Genomic DNA, 24,397 nt, shown 5'->3' with positions numbered 1-24,397 from the left:
TGAAAGAGACCAACACTCAGAGTTGCTCTTCAGTGTGTATTCTTATAAAAGACCAGAATGTAAAAGCTATGATCTAGGGCAGGAAGGGGGGCAGGTATCCATAAGGTACCAACATAGAATCTTCATCTGTGAAGATGAGAACAACTCTGCACAGGGTGGTGCTTGTTCTTGCTTCAGCAGCAGCTGTGTACCTGACCTCAGCACAAACCTAACACAGTTATGACCAAGACAAAGCATGGGAAAATGGAAGACAGGAAGGAAAGGGAAGGGAGGAAAAGGCAAAAGAGGAGAGGGAAGGTGAGAAGAAGGGAGGAAAAATTCCTAGCAGAGGGACCTGTAGAATAAGGATATCATACAACAGTTTTATGTGCACAAAGATAAGAGTGGCATGAATCAGGTAGAAAATGGATAGCAACTCAAAAAGCCACCAAAATGCCAGGCTGTGGAACCTGGACTGTAATTAGTATAAGAAAACAATATAAAAACTCAGAGTAGCTGACTGTATAATAGACTTGACAGGATTTCTGACTATGTATTCAAATATACTGTTTCTTTTTTAATAATAAAAAGAAAGATGGCTAAAAGAAAATTCAAGAACACAATAAAAAGTAATTTAAATAAATTTATTTCTGAGAGTAAAATATCAGGTACAGTGTGATCCACAATGATCCAACAGGATGTCACAGCTCATTCTGGTGGTGCTTTTATGCAGTTTGTAGGAAAAATGCCATGTGAAGCTGAACAAGTACCAAAATTCATAGAGCCATCTAAGCAGAGTATGATAAAATATGTACCGACCATGATGCAGTCATAAAAATACACTGTCAAATACAGCTTTGTGAATTACAAACTACAATGTAAACAATTTAGCCTCCATTTTAAAAAATAAAAAATATTTTTACTACAACTTCTTTCAGGCATTTCCAGCTAGATTCAACTTCATATATTCTTTTTGCAAAAAAATGCTTTCTTAAGTAACAGTAAGTAAAATCTGTCCATTGTTTCAATATTAGTGCTCTGCAGTGCCGTCTGACATACATGACAGTCCCAGTAAGAATCTTGTTGTGGGGAAATTCTGGCTAATGATTAAGACTTTAAGAGTTTTCATATTTGGTTAAAAAAAAATTACACCTGGAAAAAAGCAAGGACATAAAGGATCAGCATCTGTCTTCTGCAGTAAAGCAGTCTAATTCTGGAAAATAGACTCTCCATTTTGATTTCAAAGTGTGTGGTCCCAAAGCTGAATTCTTTCCAGTCCAAAGAGCTGCCTGCGGCTGTGAGGCAAGCTTAATGATGAAGGAGCTGAGGAAAGTGTGAACTGCACTACAGAAATGGTCACTGATAAAACACGTTCCTAGACAGCCTGGGCCCGCTCTAAGGTGAAGGGCAGCCAGCACTATCCACACAAAAGACAAATGCGCTCACTGAACTGCACACATGGAGCTTCTGGGCGGGTTAACAGTTCTTGACACGGGTTCCTGGCTGTAGTTCACAATGTCTGCCTTCACCACCCTCTGCCAGAAAAGAAAAGAGCTATTATCAGGACAGCTGAAAGAGCTCCCGAGAGCATACTTTTATTTTGTGAACTTTAGTGAACTCCTGATGACCAATGTCATAAATGAAGCAGGAGTTAATACTAAAAAAAAAAAAAAAAAAAAAAAAAATCAATCAGAACTACTAAAGAGTTGGATTTTTTTGTTTACTTGTTTGTCTTCCTTTTTTAATGGAGTCAACTCAATTACTGAGTCACCCCTAATTTTACAAATTTAACAAAGGTCTTTAACAAGTCAATAAAAACTGACAAGTCAGTATGAAATTTAAACTGTGATTAAAATGTATGCTAAAGAATTAATCAGTAATATACACTTTATTTTATAGATAAGACTTGATGATTTCTAATGTGTTCATTATTAATATTCCCATGAGCCATTATACTCAGCCTTAATTTTCCTTAGGATATTTGAGGACATGTGAATTAAAGGAAAAAGGAATGTTCTAAAGGACTTACATATAAAGTAGAAGTGTCTTGGACAACCCAATTTTTAAAACTTTTCTAGTTTATCTTTCACAAACTCTTACCTTCAAACAGTCCACCACTGGGTTATGAATAATGACTCTAATAAAATATGGCATAAAAAAGAATTTAGAAAATTAGCGGGGCAAGGTTGTACACACCTTTAATCCCAGAACTTGGGGGCAGAGGAAGGAGGACTGCCATGAGTTCAAGGCCAACCTGAGATTACATAGAAAATTCCAGGTCAACATGGGCTAGTGTGAGACTCTACCTCAAAGAAAAAATAAAAACAAACAAACAAACATACAAACAAACAAAAAACCCAAAGAATTTAAAAAATTAACTCAGTCACGCTTAAAATAACTTAAACCAAAAGACACTTCTACTTTTCCTTCCATCACTTTAATACATACTTAAATCTGAAACAATGCATTCAGAAAAATTTTCTAACATTCATCTCTAAGCAATTACCTAAATTTAAACAAATCCCTACTGTTTTCAACTCTTTTGTAAGTCTGCACATAGAAGCAGACAAAGAAGGGAAAGTCAAAGCAAAAACTAAAACAAAACAAACAAAATATACTTTCAGTTACCAGCTATTTTAGGAATATAAAAGAATAGAATAATAAAGAATGAGAAAGATAACTGCCTAATTTTCTACTTCATTGCATGTGCAATAAACACAACTATAAAAATGGATATGCTTGAAAGTAACTGATCTGTTATTTTAATTTGGTCTCAATTTTTTTTTTCATTTTGTTTTACTTTTTTTGTTCTCAATTCTGGTTTAATATGTAGGTATCTTGATAAGCAAGATTTATACAATGTCAATTTACAAAATGTACAATAACTTACCTATTCATGAGGAGTAGCCCTCCCCACCCACCTCCCCAAATTCCAAGAATGTATCCATTAATACCTGCACTACTGTACTGAACAGGTTCTACTCTGAGAAGAGCTGCTATGTTGATTATCTTCTTCCAGGTACTTGACTATTTCTGCCCTGACAATATGCTGTCAGTCAAATCCATACAACATAAACAAAATGATGGAAAGGGAAGAGAGAAAGAGAAAATAAAAATCATATTTAATGACTAAAAATAGAAAGGAACACCAAAATAGAAAAGGAAATTAACACATAAATTTAAACAAATCACAAAGAAACAAAATGTTTATACATAAAAGGAAAAGGAAAGAACCAAAACCATTATTCATGATTTTACTCAATTATTGAAGCAGATGTCTCATGAAGTTCCCAAGTTCTATTTTGACACACCAACTACACATCTGTAACTTCCGAAGGCTATAAAGAATTATTGGGACTTTCTATGTTAATGTAAAATAAAAGTATTAATCAGATTTCACTTAAATAGCATTACTGAGGATCTACAATGTGCCAATCACTCTATCCTGGGAAGGAATGAACACACTATGCAGGATGTATTTGAACACTGCTGAGAAACTAATGTGAAAAGAAACACATACACAACAAACTGTCAAACAAGCATTTTATGAATGGACTTAATTCTGTAAGAACATGGAAAAACAGTAATTAACTATCATTGGAGAAGAGGGCAATATAGTTTCAGAAATCAGAAGCAGCCATATGCTAATTATAATTTTTGTATTTTCTCTCCCATTCTCCTAACGGCAATCTCCATATTTCCAAATTCATTACAGAAATAAACAAGTTCAACGTATAGTTATAGGAGATGTAACAATCATGCAATGTAATATTAAACAGAATAGCTGTGACTTTCAAACCTTTAAATTTTTCTAAACAAAAATGAAAACCAGTGTTATGCTTTTAAATGCATGAAGGCAGTTATTGTGTACACTTGTAATCTCCGCTTGGGAGGTGAAGGAGGAGGAACAGGATGTAAAGAATAATCTTTATTCTTGGCGACATACAGAGTTCCAGTTCAGCCTGGGCTACATGAGGAAAAAAAAGGACCAGATACAGATTAACATAAGATGTTCAAGTTTTTTGATTTCAAATTATCATTGCTTTTACATGTGATTGCAAATATCATGCTTCAGAAAATCCTTTCACAATAGCTTTGTTGAGTAAGTCATCAGAAAAATACCTTCACATAAGTTGCTGTGTATAAAGACAGTTTGATGCTAGAGTACAAGAATGAGGGTTCTGCTGAAATCCTCTCACAAGCAGTACTATCTTTTGGCCATGGTTCATGATTTTCTAGGCACTTGGACTGATGCCATCAATACAAGTATTACAACAGCCAGGTAGGATGTGGGGAGGGCACACTTGTGAAATATATACCATTGTCTGATCTCCCACAGTCTAAATGTATCGTTCCAAACTATGGATTACAATGAAGAGGAGTTTTTCATAATCAGTAAACAACTCAATTCATCAAAATGTTGATGCCTATACTTAAGACATTTAGGTCAAAGTGCTAATATAAATGACAGGTTTGCATCATTCTTCCTACCAAATAAATAATTCAAAAGGCAAAATTTTTCTTTGGGTTTTTACTGTGCCATAAAGCTATATATAAGTTTTCCAAACCTGAAGCCATAACAAAGGCTCTGCAGATTCAAAACTTTGCTTATTATGCATAGAAAAATGTAATTCCCCAATCATAAACTTCACAGTTCACAGTAGGTGGTTTCACGGTAGTTCTCTTACGAATGAGCCATTTACCAAAATTTTTGAGAGAAATATTCCCTCCAAAATGCCAGCCTTTATTTATGAAGGCAGAAAATGTACAATTAATTTCAGCTATTGGTCAATGGAGGGGAATAAAGATCAGAGCTTAACTTTGACCTTGATGAAGAGTATTTGCAAGTAAACATTGGGAAGAATTGATAAAGGTAATCAGCTATGTCACAAAAAGTAATTAAGGAGTCCAGGTAAAAGGTGAAAAGAAAATATGACTTACTGGAAGACATTAAAGATGAATTTGGTCATTCATGCAATAGCATCTGATATAGTATTTACCACTGCAGAAGTCATAGTTTGTCATAGCCAGAATATGGAGTAAATACACTCAAAAATGAAAACGCGTGCTACCACAATTCATTCAAAAGTAATCAATAGTCTCTGTGTTGCAGATACTTACAGAAGTACTACGTGATTTCTTTTTTTAATGAAATGTAAGAGTCTATTATAAAAACATCAGAATGTCAATAAGAAGTGAATAGAATAAAAACTGAAACCTCATTATAAATACTTATATCACAAACCAAGTTATGTATAAATTCCTACATGACTGAGTGTGACATATAATTCTTCATAAAATAATACAAAATACTTTCAGACATCAATTTCTATCCCAGCAATCTGTCAAATGTCATAAAGATAGTGAAAGATATATACATACACTCACTATCTGGAATTCTTATTTATTTTCTACCTCTCTCTCTCTCTCTCTCTCAGCTACAGTCTTGTTATGTGACCCTAATGTAGGGCTCAAGTAGTTTTCCTACCTCAGTCTTTTGAGTGCTAGGACTACAGATCCATGCCACTACACCCACCTAGGACTTGTTATTCCCTTAAATGAACTTTCAGAAAAGTTTCCACTGAGAAATATCAATTGTGAAACAATCACTGAATTGGCAAGGGCACCAACTCATCAGGCTTAACAAAGAATAATGATGCTTTCATTATACACAAAATTTTGAGAAACAGAACGGAGAAAGGCTCCAGGAGTTTCACTTAACCTTCAAATGAATGACTTAAATTCTAAAAGGAAAGCTTGTTTAAGAAATGGTGCTGGGGGCTGGAAAGATGGCTTAGCGGTTAAGCGCTTGCCTGTGAAGCCTAAGGACCCCGGTTCGAGGCTCGGTTCCCCAGGTCCCACGTTAGCCAGATGCACAAGGGGGCGCACGCATCTGGAGTTCGTTTGCAGAGGCTGGAAGCCCTGGCGCGCCCATTCTCTCTTTCTCCCTCTATCTGTCTTTCTCTCTGTGTCTGTCGCTCTCAAATAAATAAAAAATTAAAAAAAAAAAAAAAGAAATGGTGCTGGAAAAAGTATATATCCAAATGTAGAAAAAGCCAACTAAGTCCCTATCTCTTCCCCTGCACAAAAATCAATTCAGCCTAATGTGGTGGCACATGCCTTTAATCCAGGCACTGTGAAGGTTAAGGTAGGAGGAGGACTGCTATGAGCTTGAAGCCAGCCTGAGACTACATAGTGAATTCTAGGTCATCCTGGCTAGAGTGAGACCCTACCTTGAACCAAAAAATAGAAAAAGAAAATGAAATCAATTCAAATGAAAATGCATACCCCCACTTTGAAACTGCTAGAGGAAAACATAGGCAAGATACTTCAAAACATAAGCATAAGCAAAAGTTTTCTAAAAAGGACTCTAACAGCCTAAGAAATAATAGCATAAATATTAAAAAGTTTCAGAACAAGGGAAACAATTAAAAGTAAAGACAGCCTACAGAATAGGAAAAAATCTTTACAAGTTATACAACTGAGAGAGAATTTGGAAGGAATATATAAAGAAGTAAAAAAAAATATATATATATATATAGAGAGAGAGAGAGAGAGAGAGAGCACTAGGCTGGAGAGATGGCTTTTATAGGGTAAAGTATTTGCCTACAAAGCCTAAGGACCCAGGTTCAATTCCCCAGTAACTACATAAGTCAGATGCACAAGGTGGCACATGTTTTTGGAGATTGTTTGCAGTGACTAGAGGCCCTGGTGCATCCATTCTCTCCCTCTCTATCTTCCTATTTCCCTTTTCTCAAATAAATAAATACATAAATAAATTAAATAATTTTGAAAAATCAAACACCAATAAAATAATCCAATCAGTAAATGAACAAATGAATATATACAAATGTTCAATAGCTCTAGTTATTGGGACAGTCAGGATGGCTATCATTAAGAAAATAAGCAAAGGAGCTGGAGAGATGGCTTAGGGGTTAAGGCACTTGCCTGCAAAGCCAAAGGATCCTGGTTTGATTCTCCAAGACCCATGTAAGCCAGATGCACAAGGGGGTGCATGCATCTGGAGGTTGTTTGCAGTGGCTAGAGGCCTTGGCACACCCATTCTCTCTCTCTCTCACTTAAATATATAAATAACATAGTTTAAAAAAGAAAAAAGAAAACAAGCAATAAGTAACAAATTTTGGTAAGACTGTGTGTAGGGGGTATCAACACTACTGGGGAGAGGCGATATAAATAAGTCCGCCTACTGTGGAAGTATGGAGATTTCTTTAAAGACTGAAAATAGAACTACCACATTTCCCAGTTATACTAGTTGTGGGCATACAACTGAAGGACACTAAGGCAACATACCACAAAGACCTGCACATCCATGTTGACTCAACTATTACTTTTAAGAGGTATAAGAGTCTCTGAGGTTGTCTCTATTCCTCCAGACAAGTAATCTCAGGCTTAAGAGCTAGTGATATAGTTAAATGGTAGAGCACTTGCCTAATGTTGTAGTCCTTTGTGTGGCTAGGATAAAACATCTGATCAGGGCTGGAGAGATAGCTCAGAGATTAAGGCACATGCCTGCAAAGCCAAAGGAAACAGGTTCGATTCTCCACAATCCACATAAGCCAGATGCACCAGGTGGTGCATGCCTCTGGAGTTCATCTGCAGCAGCTAGGTACCCTGGTGTGCTCATTCTCTCTGCCTTCTCCCCACCCTCAAATACATAAATAAAAAATATATATATATATATTGGGTAATAAAAAAGACACCCGATCAAAAACAGCTAAGGAGAGAAAGTTTATTTTGGCTTACAGACTCAGGAAGAAGCTTCATGATGGTAGAGAAAGGATAGTAAAGCACTGGCTGGGTATCACTTCTTACCACAGAAGGTGACAGGAAACAACAAGAAAGTGAGCTGAGCTTTGGACAAAAGCAAGCTGATCATAACACCCCAAAGGCCATCCCCAACAACACTCTTCTTTAGGCAAGGCTTCACCTCCAAAATGCCGCCAGCTAGGGACCAATTGCACAGAACAGTTTATAGAGATACCTGATTCAAACTAACATGTCTAACAAATGTGAGGCCCTAGATTCAATTTCCTACACAACAAACACCAAAAAGGAAAACACATTTAAGGGGTTGTAGATGTGGCTCAGAGGTAGAATCCTTATCTAATATGCATTGTGGTGGCTGGATTCAGACGTCCCCTATAAACTTAGGTGTTCTTAATGCTAGGTTCCCAGCTGATGGAGATTTGGGAATAACACCTCCTGGAAGCAGGGTACTGTTGGGGGTGGGCTTACGGGGGTTATAGCCAATTTTCCCTTGCTTATATTGGGCACACTCTCCTGTTCGTGTTTTCCACCTGATGTTGGCCAGGAAGTAATGTCCACCCTCTGCTCATGCCATCATTTCCCCTGCCATCATGGAGCTTCCCCTCAAGCATATAAGCCAAAGTAAACTTTTTTTTTTTCTCTTTCCTACAACTGCTCTTGGTCTGGTGATATCTGCAGCAATGCAAACTTGACTACAACAGTAAGGTTGGTACCACAGGAGTGGGATTGCTGCTAGTCACCTGACTGTGTGGCTTTGGCCTTTTGGAGCTGATTTTTCAAAAGGAATGTGGAAAGAATTGAAACCTTGGTCTAAGAGATACCTCGCAGTGCTGTAAGAACAGCTTGATGGGCTATTCTGGTCAGAGTTGAAAAACCTGAATGCAGTAAGAACTATGGACTGTTGAGGTTTGGCTTGTGAGGATGAGAAACAACTTTGCCTGGACTAGGCTGGAAGCAGTTTGTGTGAGAGGCTTGCTGTTACACCTGTGTCCTGAGAACTTGTGCTGGGCTGTTTTGCATAAAAATAGACTGATGTGGGCTGGAGAGATGGCTTAGCAGTTAAGCGCTTGCCTGTGAAGCCTAAGGACCCCGGTTCAAGGCTCGGTTCCCCAGGTCCCACGTTAGCCAGATGCACAAGGGGGCGCACGCGTCTGGAGTTTGTTTGCAGAGGCTGGAAGCCCTGGTGCGCCCATTCTCTCTCTCTCCCTCTATCTGTCTTTCTCTCTGTGTCTGTCTCTCAAATAAATAAATAAATAAATAATAGACTGATGTGAGCAGAGGGATATGACAGAGAAAAAAATGAAATCTTTGGGCCAAAACTGCTGCCCATTCAGCACAACCACTGAGACTGGGCCAGCTGACCTGCATTGGGACAAAAGAAAAAAAAATGCAGTCTTTTAAAGGTGCTTGAATGTTGAAGATGTTGTTCTAGACTTCAAAGTCTGCTTTATTTGCCCTCGATTAACAAACTGGGCACCCTACCTGGTATTATGGAGATAGAAATGCAGGAAAGAGTGTGTCACTGAATTTGCAACATAGTCAGTGTTTTGGAAATGGCCACAGGCAGTGTGAAGTAGGTTGGCTGGATTGCCTGCATGGAGACCCAATGGACCTATAAGGATGAACCATGGGTTGCAGTGAAGACGCAGTGGAGATGCCAGGACCATGAAATGGCTGCTAAGAAGAGCTGCCAGCCCTGATGAAGTTTTCCAGGAGTATGAATAGCCTAGCTAGAGGGGCAGAATTGGAACTTGATAGACTTGTTGCTGGTTAGAATTATAGGGCTTGGAGACTTATTACTGGTTAGAGTTGTTGGACTTGAAGCTACAGAGTTTGATGTTTGCCCTGGTTGTTTTAATTCTTGTATTGGTTGAATATTGCTTTGCTATGCCCAATGAATGCCATCTTTTGCAGTGTGAGTGTTTATTCTGTGCCATTATGAGTTTTGGGGGGATTTTCTGGTATTATGGCTCAGTTAAAAGACCCTGGATTACAGGGATGTTTGAGCATCATTAAGACTGATAAAAACTATGGGGACTTTTGATGTTGGACTGAATGTATTGCATTTTACATCATGGATAGCTATTAGTTTATGGGGGACAGAGGTGGAATATGATGGTTTGATTCAGGCATTCCCCCCCCCCCCCATGAACTTAGGTTTTCTGAATGCTAGGTTCCTAGCTGATGAAGATTTAGGAATTAACACATCCTGGAAGCAGGGTACTACTGTGGGCAGGCTCATAGGTATTATAGCAAGTTTTCCCTTCCAAGTGTTTCACACACTCTCCTATTCCTGTTGTCCACCTGATGCTGGCCAGGAGATGATGTCCACCCTCTGCTCATGCCATCATTTCCCCCTGCCATCATAGAGCTTCCCCTTGAGCCCATAAGCCAAAGTAAACCTTTATTCTCACAAGCTTCTCTTGGTCGGGTGATTTCTGCCAGCAATGCAAACCTGACTGCATGAAACCACAAATTTCATCTCTACCATCTCTAATATAAACACACAAACATAAACACACATGGTGAGGGGGGAGGATTATCCCAATGTTATCTTGGGCTTCTCTTTCTCTCTCCAATGTAGTCATTATGACTCTGTCCATAATCACATGAATGATAGCAGTAACACAGTCTCTATCTCAATTTCCTTTCCATCCAGCCATACCCCACAATGCCCTATTAAATTAATTCTATCTAGAAACTGCTTTCATTTTATTCCCTGTCTAAAAATATTTATGAACCTCTATCCTAGGTAAAATTCATCAATTTGGTATGCATGAATCTCCATATTCTTTTCTAAAATCTACTTTATACTTCTATTCACTATAGTCACTTATCTCCAAATATAACCTAAGTTTTTCTACCCAAAGCTTTCTCTGCCAAAATTCATGCAGCTCAGCTTTCAGACATGCTCTCCATCTCAACTCCAAATTGCACATCATAGCTTCTCCAATATGGCAGGGTACAAACAGCAGGGCACTGGTATAAGACAAATCTGGATTCAAATCCCAGCTCCACTACTGCATCTCTTAGGGTTCAAGTTATCTGGCTTCTCCACAGTCTGTGTCATGGTCATAAAATGATGAAATGCCATCTTCCATTGACAGTTATTATAAAAATGTAGTCAAGTAACACAGAGCCTGGCACATATGTTTATTCTTTTCACTAGAAACAGGGACTACATTTTAAATATTTACTTTTATTTATTCATTTGAAAGAGGCAAGAGAGGGAGAGAGAATGAGAATGGGTGTATCAGGGCCTCTGGCTGAAAACAAACTGCATCTTGCTTACGTGGTTCCTGGAGAATCAAACCTGGGTCCTTTGACCTTGAAGGCAAGTGAATTAACCACTAAGTCATTCATTTCTCCAGCCCAGGGACATTTTTAAATGCTTGTAAGTCTGTTTTAGATTCATCTGAGCCAAAATTAAGAAACTATTTTGTGTGTGTGGCAACTATTTATATAGTACAAAATATGTTATCTTTGTATTTGCTCATAGCAAGAGCTGAAATAAATGTCAGTGAATGATAAGAATGAAAAGTAGCAAATTTCTAGAGTTCAAATATCTTAATTATGTCCTAAAATCAGCTGCCTCAATGCAACAATATTCAATTAATATTTGTTTAAACAAACAGACACACACCCACACACACCCACGTGACTGTCATGGAACTGACTCTAATGATTTAAAGATATGGTGAAGGACAGTGAATTTTTTTTTTTTTTTTTTGCTATTGTATGGGAAGGTGGTGAAGGAAGATGAAGACAAATGTTGTCAGTTTGTTGGTTTTAATGAAACTACTCTTGCTCAGATATGTACTTCTGTAAATTGGTACCAGAATGTGGGGTGTGATGAATCTGACCATGTTGATTTTGGTCTTTTGGAACTTTTGGTTTGGAGGAATATGGATGGACTTGGTACTTATACCAGAAGAAGACACCTTCTGAAGAGGTAAGCCAAGTATTATGGTCTATTCTGATAAGAGTTTGAGAATGCTAACAGCTGACAGTACTGAACTTCAAGGCTGGGCTTATTAGCTTTCTAAGTGTAAGGAAAGACTGCAGAGGACTTTGTTGGAACTGGGCTTCTGGCATAAGGGCTGGCTGCATTCTGCTGCTCAGGCCCAGACAGTTTGATCAAGGTTAAATTTGTAATAGATTGATATGCTTGGCTAAAGATATTAAACTGAAAGATTTAAGATTTTAAGTTGGAAAACCTCAAGCAAGTTAAAATTATAAGCACTGATACTGGTTTTAGGTTACTGAAGCGCTATTGTCAAAACATGAGCAATCTTAAAGGAAAATGGCCTATCTGCTTATATTAAAACAATGGAGAAGATACCTAAGGAAAGATTGATAGAAATGCAAATTCTTTTGGGAAAGAGTTCAGTGGAGAAGGAACCTGCTTTTCAAGGTTACAATTTATTTCGTCCCTGAACTAGGAATATAGCTGTGTCCTGCACACCTAGTATTAGTTTTAGAAGATTGAAAAAATACATGGAGTGGGTCAAGAAGTATACACAGTTCCAGGAGCTGCTGCAGAGATGTAGAATAAAGCAGGGCATGATGACCCTGATAGGCTGGAAAAGCCTTTGAAAGATGGACTGTGGTTTACATGGAGACCTGAAGATATTTTGGATATATCAGGACTGTGCAAGGACTATCATAGAGGCTGTTAGCTAGGGATGCAAGTTTTCCCTGGCTACTCAGTCAAACCGAAGGGGCAAAATTAGAAAATCCAGAGACTGTCAGTCACTGGACGTAAACTACAGAAATTTGATGTTTGCTTGCTGGTTGTTGAGTTTGCATTGTTCTAGTCTCTCCTTGTTATGCCTTATGCCAGGTGAAAATGTTTACTTTGTGCCTTTATATGTTGAGAGTATATAACTTGTTTGATTTTACAGGACTCACAGCTACGAGACAATCTTAAATCTCAGATAAGATTTGAGACTTGGGAACTATCTTAAGTTGGTAAAGACTGTGGGGATCTTTGAAACTGGACTGAATACAAGTAATAGTATGAGATGGCTATGAATCTATTTTAAATATGAATTTGTTTATGAATATGAATCTGTTTTAAAAATGAACAGAGAGAGAGCTCTTAAGTAAAAAAGTACATGCAAGGTATAGTGGCATATACCTGTAATTCCTACACTTTGGAGGCTGAGGTGGAAGGACCATGAGTTCAAAGTCAGCCTAAGCTAAAACAGTCTCAAAAGAACAAACACAAAAGTACAAAATAGTAGGCTCAAAACCTTAATTCAATTAACCACTGATACAATTTTTACTGCTTTTCACCAAAAGAGATAAATTGGAGGGTTTTTGTTGTTGTTGTTGTTTGTTTTTGGTTTTTCAAGGTAGGGTCTTACTATGGCCCAGGCTGACCTGGGATTCAGTATGTAGTCTCAGGCTGGCCTCAAGCTCATGGTGATTCTCCTACCTCTGCCTCCCAAGTGCTGGGATTAAAGGTGAGTACCAGCACGCCTGGCTAAATTGGAGTTTTAAAGTATCAAAATTTGTAGAAAGTCAACACCCTCTATTCACTTTCTTAAATTATATGCACAATCGATCTCCAAAACTTTTAGGGGCATGTGCATAGGATGAATAAATGGGAAAGAATTCATGAATCAAAGTTAATATTTTATAAGAAATTTCTTAAATGAAAAAGTTTAAAATAATCACCTGTGACTGTTCTATTTCTGCTTTGTTTAATTTGATTCCCAGGATTTCTGCAGCAAATTTCTGAAAACACAGGAAGACCTACAAAACAAAAATAGGTTTCAATGACCTGAAACAAGCACGTCTATGTTATCTTCAAATATATTAAAATTCTTAAAAAAGATAAAACAGCAAATGTTCTGACAATGGCATTTAAAAACCATTAATTTGAAAATCCATACAGTTCACTGAATTAGCTTAAACTTATCTTTATCTTTTTTTTTTCTTTATTCTTTTTTGAGGTAGGATCTCATTCCAGCTTAGGCTGACCTGGAAATTACTCTGTCGTCTCAGGGTGGCCTCAAACACATGGCAATCCTCCTCTGCCTCTCAAGTGCTGGGATTAAAGGTGTGCGCCACCATGCCCAGTCTTATCTTTATCTTTAAAAACAAACTTTTAGGTGCTGGAGAGGTACTTCAAAAGGTAACAGTACTTCCAGCATAATCATGAAGGCCTGAGGAAATCAGAGTTCAATTCTCCAGCATCCACATAAAAAGCTGGGTGTGGTCACACATATCTGTAACCCAAGTCCAAGTGGGAAGCAGAGACTGGAGAATTGCTGGGGCTCCATAACATCATAAGCACCTGAATCAATGAGGGACCCCATCTCAAGGACACATGTGGATGAGCTACGCAGTGACTCTTGAAGTTCTCCTTTGGCCTTGACATTTACAGGCATGGGGCACATGCATCTGCACACATGTGTACACACCATACACAAATTATATTTTCCCCACACACCACATTTTTAAAGATTTAACATGACAATGACAACTTCCTATTTCAAAACCAAAATCATATAGCAAAGCAGTAGCACTCCCAATGGTAATTATCAGAAGAGTAAAGGAATCATCTGAAGCTAAAAATGGCAATTTCTTAATGCTGGGATTATGGATGATTTATATATACTTTACAATTTTCTGCATGCTTAGAGTCCTTAAACTGAATGAATGTTGTCAAATTTACTATAAAATTAACATGGAGTAAACATTTTCATGTATTTTGTCTTGAATAAGCATTGATTTGCTTTTTGTTAGTAAACAGACATGTATTTCCAAGAAATGCTAGCAAATTAGAGTGAAACATAACTTGTAATATTTAGTATTTATTATTTTACTTACAGAGTCTCCTGTCTTGGCTGAGACAAAGAAGCTACTAAAACCATTTTCCTGACAAAATCGCAAGTGTTTCTCAGGTTTTACTGTTCGCATATGCTCCAAGTCAACTAGAAAAGTGTTAAAAAGAGAATAAAATTCAATATTAAAATCAATTAAAATACATTAATGTTTAAATTTTATTTGTGTTCCAAAATTATATCCTGATTTAAACAATAGCTGGATAATCTGGGGCGATTTATTAACGTTTTATGCCTCAGTTTCCATATTTATATATTGTGACCAACAAATATACCTATTTAAAGTAGAGTTCTTTCAGAATTAGTCCATGAATAATAAACAAAGGCTAGCATATAGGTACTCAGAAATGTATGCTCTCATTGTTATCTACATAAATTCAGGCACAATGACAATGTTCAAGGCAGATCTACTTAACAGAATGCATTGAAACACAGTGCCTAGTTGAGGATAAGGTGGATACAGACAAGTGTATGAGACTTGAAACATATTAACTATAGAGTAATTTAATAATTAGAAAATTCTGTAATATTTATTATGAGCTTTTATATATTAACAGATACATAATATTCTTTTCAAATACTTTGTTCCTTTACTGAATAGTTTTCCTTTTTTTAACACTACTATAAGGGTGTTGACCCAATGCATCAAACTGTAAAGCAAATAGGCAAATATAGTTATAGTATTGAAGAACAACTAGGCTCTTTGAGTCAAGAGAGAAATAAACAACAAAACCTGAAACTGGTTTCCTTAGGAAGGTACCGTGCTGACTTGCAAACCTTATAAATCTACAAGTCCAGTTGCCCATGGAACAGTGGCAACTGATTATCAACCAAAATGCTCTGTTTTATTCAGGACTTTGTTTAAAATAATATTCAGAGTTTTAGGCCAAAAGCCTTTCCCTGAGCCAGTGGGGATTCCTGAGTCCCATTTATATTGCTCACTTTCATAAAGTGTTTTTGTTTTGTTTTATTTCTTTCTGGACAGTTTCTGTTCCTAAAATATCATAAATAGCCTAATTATAAAAACGGAAACATGCCACAAACATCAATTTGTAGAAGATTAAACTATTAAGTTATTAGAATGACATTTGTATATCTAGTATATCATAAAATCTTGATTCAAAAAGAATAAGAATGAATCATATTGTTAAGTAAAACCCCAGTGGAATTTCTATCTATTAAAAAAAAAACAAACCACAAAGTTGTATCTTTAAAGTCCTTTTGCATTTGTCTTTCTTCTCCTTCCCACCTCCTCTAACTACCACATATATCCATATGGAGCTTTGATAGATTCACTGTTCAAACTAAAGCATTTTTTTCTTATAAAAGATAATCATGAGGAGGGTAGTTATTACTTGCCAATCAAAAACAGGGTTTATTCATCAAGCATTTGTTGGGCACATGTCAGAAATTGTATTTTGCAGTGAGAAGCCAACATTTAGACAATCCACTATCTCAAAAAGCTACCCCCAGTCAACATAAGAGACCATAAAGAATTCCACTTATAATTAAATTTATAATTATTTTCAATAGCTGACATTCTCACAAATAGGGGTAAGCAGGCTTAAAAGAAAGGCCCTCATAGCACTTCCCTATACTTTCTTCCTCTAATGTGTTAGAATTTAGTACACAACATTTAAGATAACTCAGCTACAAAACTGTATGGTCTGAATATGTCCACCTCCAAATTTTTGTTGAAACTTAATTTCCAATGTGAGATGACAGAAAGGCAAAAGAGGTTTAACATTGTCTTTACATAGAGAAAGAGCAGAAGAGAAGCAAACCTACTTCTTCAAGCTTTTTAATAAAAGTTCAGTATAGCCTTATCCATGAAGATCTTAGCCCTTTTGATTTAGTTATGTCCTAAAGACCACACATCTTTAAATATATATATCAATTATTTAATAGGGAATGAGAGAGGAGGAAGCAAAGGAGAGAGGGAAGGAAAGAGAGAGGGAGAGAAAGAAAAAAAGAAAAAGAAATTGGTACACCAGAACCTCTTAAGACCCTATCTCTTAATATTCTCACATTAGCAAATGGTCCTCTGACCAGACACTTGATCTACCAGTGACTTGATCCAGAAGTTCTCAGCATCTAGAACTGTGAGAAACAAGTTGCTATTGTTTATAATTGTTTATATTTCAGTTTCAGGTAGTTTTATGTGGAATAACAAAGTCAGACACTAGATCAGTTCATTCTAAATTAAGACAGATGGACAAATGGAAATTATAGAGAGACACTAATAAAATCTTTTCTTCTATTATTTATTTATTTGAGAGCAACAGACAGAGAGAGAAAGAGACAGAGAATGGACGTGCCAGGGCCTCCAGCCACTGCAAATGAACTCCAGATGCATGTACCCCCTTGTGCATCTTGGCTTATGTGGGACCTGGGGAATCGAGCCTCAAACGGGGGTCCTTAGGCTTCACAGGCAAGCACTTAACTGCTAAGCCATCACTCCAGTCCATTTTCTTCTATTTTTAATAGCATCCTTAAAATTACTATCTAGTTACTAACTTAAAGAAATATTTAAAATCCTTAAGACATCAGGGAAATGCAACTAAAATAACTTTGAGATTCTACCTTACTTCAGTCAGGATAGCAATCATCTCTAGGGAAATAACAACAAAACATGGAGGTGAACTGAAACACACTGTAACAGAAATACAAAGGCTCAACACTAAAACCAAACTGCTAACATACCCAAGGCTCAGGGATTTTTGCAGAAGAGGGGACAGGAAGATTTTAAGAGCCACAGGGTAGGTGGAAATATCCTGAAGTAGAGCCCCTTCAAAACTAAATTAGGCCTAATTATCCCATAGTGAACACCAAAGAATCTACTGAGGAGAGCCCGCAGGGAAACAGAGTGGAGATAAGGGGGTTTAAGACAATAACCTATTAGAGGGTTAGAGTTAGGGTGACTGGACCCCTGAAGGTAAAAAGGGCAAGAACGTTTTTCTTACCTCTTGCCTGGTTTCAAAGAACTGTTTTTCCACAAACAGGACCCTTACTGGGAGGAAGGTCTTTCATAAAATTTAAACATTATGGTTGGTCAAATTCAGCCCCTGAGACAGCCCTTAGCCCTAACCAAACTGCTGGCCCTCTGGTTTACCTGGGCCCACCACCTGAAGGTTATAAATATCTTTGCAAGGGGAGGGCATTCACTCTCTGATCACTTGGTAACTACCAGCCCTGGCTGAGTTTTTCCCTAGGCTGGGCCTGGGCTGGCTCAACCCAGGCTTAGGCCCTAGTCCTTACTCTCAGCATGGGTCCTATATCTCCTTCAGCTCCCCACATGGTAAGAGCTCCTTGAATTTTCTTTCTATACTTTTTTTTCCCCAGATCCCTATCTGGTCACATGTACTCCTGAGCTACACGTGGGCCACACAGACTTTTGGGCTCAACATGGCATACTTCTCTTCTCCCCACTTTGTTTGCCTTTACGTCTCAGCCTTCCCCTTTCCATACTCCTTTGGAAAATCTGAATAAAATGTGGTATTTTAAAAATCATTCTCTTAAATCCAAAATTGCCAATTCTTTGGTTAGTTTGCAGATATAAACTCAGGGCCTGGGTTTCCAGGAAGTACCCCAGAATCCCAATTTCTCCATTACACTATGTAAAAAACTATACATATATATCTACGTGTGTGTGTGTGTGTGTGTGTGTGTGTTTTAAAATTGAAAATGAAAAAAATCACTATGTAGTACCCGTCTATCATACATATGATAAAATTTTTGCTGTTAGAATGACTGAACATCCTTAGGTCCTTTATTTAATCACATCATTTGTTTACATTTAACATACTACTTTTAGCATAGAACTAAAATTTCTTCATACATGAGAAACAATTGAGAAAATAAATTTTAAGGGGGATGGAGCTTTGTCTTGGTGATTGTAGGTGCTTGCTTGAAAAGCGTGTTGGCTTAGCTTTGATTCCTCAACACCCATTTAATGCCAGAAGCAAAGTACATCTGACATTCATTTGCAGTAGTAAGAAAAGATCCTGGTGCATGTGCATGTACGCATGGACACACACACACACACACACACACACACAGACTGTGCAAAAAAAATACGAAGAAAGATAAAATTTAAATATTAACTTTAAATATTAAATAATTTGGGTATATCTTTGCAATATCTAAGCAATCTTTGACTATCACAATAATGCATATTTCTTAAGCATGTGCTTAGCCATTTCAATAGATAACCCCTTTTTTGGTTCTTCATTCATTAACAAATATTTGAGTACCTAGTATGAGAAGGACTATCCTTGGTATTGTAGATATAGCAGTAAGTTTATGTTTTAGTAAAAGAAACTACCAAGTAAAATACATAGCATAGTGAATGCCAAGAGATTTTATTGAGAAAAATAAATGGTAACATGAGGAGATTATCATTTAAGTAGGTAAGCAAAGTCCTTAAGAAGCAAGAAAGCAAGGACATCCAGAAGAAACCTTCCAGCAGGGTGAACTGCAAATATAACAATGGCCCAAATGCAACACCTGCTTAGCAGATTCAAAGAAAACTTAGGTTAGAATAGCTGAAAATGAACAACAAAGGGCAATAGTGGGGAATTAATGTTACAGGATAAACCAAGAACCAGCTCCCATGTGGCATGTAGGCTACTGTAAAAAAAAAAGATGGGAAGTTACTAGAGGGTGTTATACAAAAATAACTAAATGAACAAGATGACATTTTATAAGTTTGCCTGGGCTGCTATGTTGCAAATTAGCTACAAAAAAAAAAAAAAAAAAAAAAACTATGTAAAGCACATAACCAATGAAAGAAGGCTTTTGTAAATACCTAGCAAAGAGATGATAGTTTGGACCAGTTTAGTTGAAGTTGAGATGACAAAAGGTGTACATATTCTTGAGACACTTTTGTAATACAAAGTGGATAGGATATGTTAGTGGAGTTGATGTGGAAGAAACAGAGAAGTAACTTGAAGATAGTTATTCTAGATCTGAAGTAAAACACAGTGTATTTTATGTGTTGTTCCAGCTTCATACTGAAGGTGCTAAGAAAGAAGATTCATATTTAAGTATAGCTGAGGTTTTCCCAATCATGTATGGTACCTGGAAAAAAGGGGGGGAAGCAGATAAGTTGAAGACAATAAAAATAATAAGAGATCAAATAATGGAGCACAACATATATACTGGATAAGGACAAAGATGAGGAAAACACTGTTAAGATCCACTGATTTTAAGGTCTGGTATGGGTTTAAAATATATTACTGAGGATGGAGTTACTACAGGAACTGAAATGGAAAGACAGAAGATTATAGAAATCAAGATGCATGAAGCTGATGCTGACATTGTAGTGAGGGTACAAAAACTGGTATCAACTAGGTGTTGAGAGAATAATTGTTAGTGGTGTAAGGCAAGATGACTCTGGACATGAGGAACCCAAAAAAGAGTCCTGACATATTAGGAGAAGGGTTCTCTATGTAGACACTGAAATCACAAAGGATCAAAACTGTAATCCAAGAGCCAGAATCTTTAAAAAGCTCATGGAAATCACTTGGGCTTTGTTGATGACTCTAACAAATATAAATAGCAAGATGAATAGGTTGATAGCTTAAAATTCACATATATAGGTCTTCCTACAAACTAACAAGTTTTCTTATGTTATATTCATACATACTTAGTTTTGGATGATCTGCCCTACCTCCTCTCCTCCAACTCCCTACTTCTTCTCTGCTTAGATGATTTTTCCCTACTAATCCCCTTTCCTTTTTCATGTCACACATGGCCTACCCCATTCCTTAAAGCTTCATTTTCACCTATCATGGGCCTCTTTCTTGTTTTACAAACCATACCTACCTTTACTCTCACATAAATATACATAATATAATATTAAGAGCTAGGATTAGTAGATGAGAGGAAGCATGCTATATCTGCTGTGGTTATTTGAATGTATGCCCCCAATAACTGCAGGTGTTTTATTAAAACTTGTTTTCAACTGCCTGGCTGGAGGAGATAAAACTGGGGCTGGGTCCAGGGGTCCAGCTATAAGGTGCTACTGTGGGTGAATATGAATTCCAGCCCAAAGGTATGTAGAGAAGTCTGAGAGCTGTTGAAGTCTCCTGCTGCTTTTGCTGCCAGTTTTATATTTGCTTTTGGTGTCGGCTGTTTGGTGATCTCTCTTATCATTCAGATTTATGAATGGGAGCCAGTTTCTTCCACCATTGATGGAACATCCCCTTGGATCAGTAAGCTAAAATATATACCATTCTTCCTGTAAACTGTGTCTGTTTGGAAGTCCATCCCAGCAACATGAAGCAGTCTACAATATTTGCCTTTCAGAGGGTGTGTTGTTACACTAGTTTATTTAGAACAAGGGAAAGAGACAAGAAATAAAGAAGATGGGAAGGAGGAGGGAGGGAGGAAGGCAGGCAGACTATAAAGGTTTCTGAGAGAGATGAAAGAGAGTACATGGAAAGAGTAATGTACATGAAGTTTATATCCTCTACCTCTAGGCCCAGTGGTAGGGAATATGGACTAGAGAATATTTAACTCTTGGAAAGAGATTCAGAAGACAGCACAGGAGGAGGAGGGCTCAGAGGAAGAAGTTTAAATACTCTTTTACTTAAGAACAATAATAAAGTCTGATTTATAAACTACCAAAGCCCCAGGAGAACAGTGTCAGAAGTGAAGAGGATGAATACAGGATTTGAGAAAAGGGAAGACAGACTAAACAGGAAGCAAGTTGGAAGGTGAAGACACTAATTTTGAAATATTCTTTAAATTAATAAAGAGAAGGCCATGGCACATCCCTATAATCTGGACACTGAGGCTAAGGCAGAAGGATTACAGGATTGAGGTCAGCATGGGCTACAACCTGAGCTGGTCATGTTCTTGAACTCCTGTTCCTCCCATTTTTACTTCCCAAGTGCTAGGAGGACAAGTATGTACCAGCACACCTGTTTTTTGCAGTGGTGGGATCAAACCTAGGGCTTTGTGAATGTTAGGCAAGCATTCTACCAAAAAAGCTACATATTCAGTCTGAAGATAATATATATATAAGGGATTAACAACTACACTATATTTTGATTTTTCATCTTTAATATATTTTTAAAGTTCTATAAAAACTCAAAATTTAATTAAAAGTAGGCAAATGACTTATATAGACATTTCTTCAAAGGCAATGTATCACCTTAGAAGTGAACATCAAAACAACAAAAAGATACCACATCAAATCTGTAAGAAGGATTACCATCAAAACAATACAGAAGTGAATAATAAGTGTCAGTAAGAATGTGGAGAGGACTTCGGGTAAGATGGCAGCATAGGAACCATGCCAAACTAGCCTAGAGAGAGACTTAAGCAAAATCCCAGCAAAATACACTCTTCTTCTGAAAGGTGAAGGAGTATGGGTTATTCTTAGACACAGTGGAGAAGCCGGAGAGGCCAAGACCCACCAGAAAGGAGGAAAATGGTCAGAATCCCACTGAGACACTTGGGCCTTGCAGGTCCACACTCCCAGCAAGAACCTTCCAGGCATGCCAAGTGGCAGCAGCAGCAGAGACCAAACAAGGGGATTTTTCAACTTCATCAGCCTTCTTGCAAAGTTCATAAATCTGAAGATCAACTAAGGAGCTACTGAAAGGGACACAGATGGAACTGTGTCAGCAACTCCAGGTGTGTGCACTTTCCTGTCCCCCAACCATCAAAGTTACAAAACTCCAGCATTTAGCACCCAGGAGCAGCGCAACCAGAACAGCTGATCAGACTCTAGCTCGACAGCACAACACTGAGGGATCAAGGTGGGCACTCAGCATTGGTGAGTTTGGAAGCCACCCCAAAAGGGAAGAAGGCTGACCGACCAAAACAAAAGCAAAAACAAAACCAGGTACATAGGCCTGCATTGGAAGAGCTAATCTCTCTTTCTTTGTTAGGACAGGTTATGGGTTACATATTCTTGGTTGGCTTCACCATTTTCAAATAAACTGTATTTGGGGGTTGAATATTATTGCCTTTGATGCTTTCATATTGGTAGGGCCTTTGTCTTTTACCTCTGTCATTATTGGGGGCAGGGTCGGACCCAGATCAGGCTGACGGGGAACCCAATTCAGAACAGAAATCTCTTACATCCCAGTTGGCAAGATTAAGGGTGTAGAACAACAAACACCATTAGAGTTTTTGGCATTATAAGACTAGCTGTTTGTTTTAATCCCCATAATTGCATACTCTGTGCTTCTTTTTATTGAATGTGTATATTGCTCACTTGAAGTTTAGAACTTGCCAGTATATTGTTCCACCCAGTCCACTAGAACACTTGCTTAGCAAGCAAACAACACCTGAAGTTAATTCTGTGGCTGGATTGGGGTACAAGAGCTATACCTGGCATCTTAAACTCATATCCTGAAGTTATGAGTATTGCCACATCTAGAGAACACTGGAGATAAGTAGAAAACCCAAGTATCAAATCAATTTAGGATGAAAAAGTCACTACATTATAATACAAGAAACACAAAGAATAAAGACAATACAGTCCCACCAAAAATTATAAATCCATTAGAAATGATCACCAATGAGACTGTTTTAGGTGAAATGTCTGACAAAAATTTCAAAGAAAAAAAAGAAAGGACTCAAAGAAGAAAACAAACTTCTGAAAGAGAACACAGGAAACCAGCTTATGAAATGAAGAGGTCATTATAAGACATGAGAAATACTGAAGAAAAACAGACTGAAATCCTAGCTCTGAAGAACACAGTCAATGAAATAAAAAACGCTGAGTAAAGTCTCACCAGAAGAATGGATGAAGGAGAGAACAGAATATCTAAAGTAGAAGACCAGGTGACAGTCTTAAGAGTCAAACAAAGATAAAAAGACAAGCTAATAGGAAAGTATGAATGGGAATTTCAAGATATCCAGGACAATATCAAACATAAGAATTCAGGGCATAATAGAACGAGAAGAATTTCTATCCAGAGGCTTAATAGGTGTTTTCAACAAAATCATATAAAAAACAAACAAACAAACAAAAAACCTTTCCCCAAATTGGGACAGGAATGCCAATGCAGATACAAGCTTTTAGAACACCAAACAGACAAAACCTGGAAACAACCTCTCCTCGCAATGTTATAATTAAACTACTAAATAAGCAAAACAAAGGAAATATATAAACATAGCAGTTAGAGAGAAAAACAAAGTCACCTGCAAAGGAAAACCCATCAGAATGACTGCAGATTACTCAACACAAACTTTAAAAGCCAGAAGGGCTTGGAGTGATGTATTCCAAGTTCTGAAAGACAACAACTGTCAACCAAGATTACTTTACCTGCAAAGCTATCTATACAAATTGACAGAGAAATATGGACATTCCACAAAAAAAAAAGAAAAAAAGAAAAAAAAACAGGCTAAAGGAACTTACAACAACTAAACCAGCTCTACAGAAAATAACTGAAGGAATTCTTCACATTGAAGAGAAAGCAAAACACATACTGAAGGAAATAGGAAAAAATAAACCACACTCAACACTTAAAACAACCAAGTAAAGAGGAAATAGTAAACGCTACAAAATAAGAAGAATGGCTAAAATAAATAAATAAAGACTCTTAATATCAGTGGCCTCAATGCACCAACCAAAAGACACAGGCTCACAGACTAGATTAAAGGACAGGAGGATCCTGCCATTTGCTGCCTCCATGAAAGTCATCTCTCAATAAAAGATAGACACTAGGGTGAATGGACAGAAAATGGTATTTCAAGCAAATGGGCCTAGGAAACAAGCAGGGGTTGCTATCCTAATATCTGAGAGGATAGATTTC

The 24,397-nt window shown here is 37.4% G+C and overlaps 1 protein-coding gene across 5 annotated transcripts in view; it reads right to left on the bottom strand.

The window, feature by feature from the left end:
- Positions 1 to 608: 608 nt before the first annotated feature.
- Rab28 (RAB28, member RAS oncogene family) overlaps positions 609 to 24,397 on the bottom strand; it is a 175,922-nt gene continuing 152,133 nt past the window's right edge. The window contains exons 5-9 of one of the 5 annotated variants that reach the window (XR_006639575.1): positions 14,608 to 14,711; positions 13,450 to 13,527; positions 2,934 to 3,028; positions 2,176 to 2,233; positions 609 to 1,514 (exon numbers count right to left, since the gene is read on the bottom strand). Coding sequence is in view for 4 of the 5 variants with exons in the window: in XM_004656062.2 (XP_004656119.2) it covers positions 1,422 to 1,514; positions 13,450 to 13,527; positions 14,608 to 14,711 (275 nt within the window). In the remaining variant the exon portion in view is untranslated. Of the gene's footprint in view, positions 1,515 to 2,175; positions 2,234 to 2,933; positions 3,029 to 3,505; positions 3,947 to 7,426; positions 7,510 to 13,449; positions 13,528 to 14,607; positions 14,712 to 24,397 lie in introns of those variants that run through there. The other 4 variants (XM_004656063.2, XM_004656062.2, XM_045161324.1 and 1 more) reach the window with 4 other exon arrangements.

This window comes from Jaculus jaculus, chromosome 11 (genome assembly GCF_020740685.1).
Source record: "Jaculus jaculus isolate mJacJac1 chromosome 11, mJacJac1.mat.Y.cur, whole genome shotgun sequence".
In the NCBI taxonomy this organism is placed as follows: Eukaryota; Metazoa; Chordata; class Mammalia; order Rodentia; family Dipodidae; genus Jaculus; species Jaculus jaculus.
The sequence above is the reverse complement of the archived record's forward strand: the minus strand, read 5'-3'. Positions and strand labels throughout refer to the sequence as shown.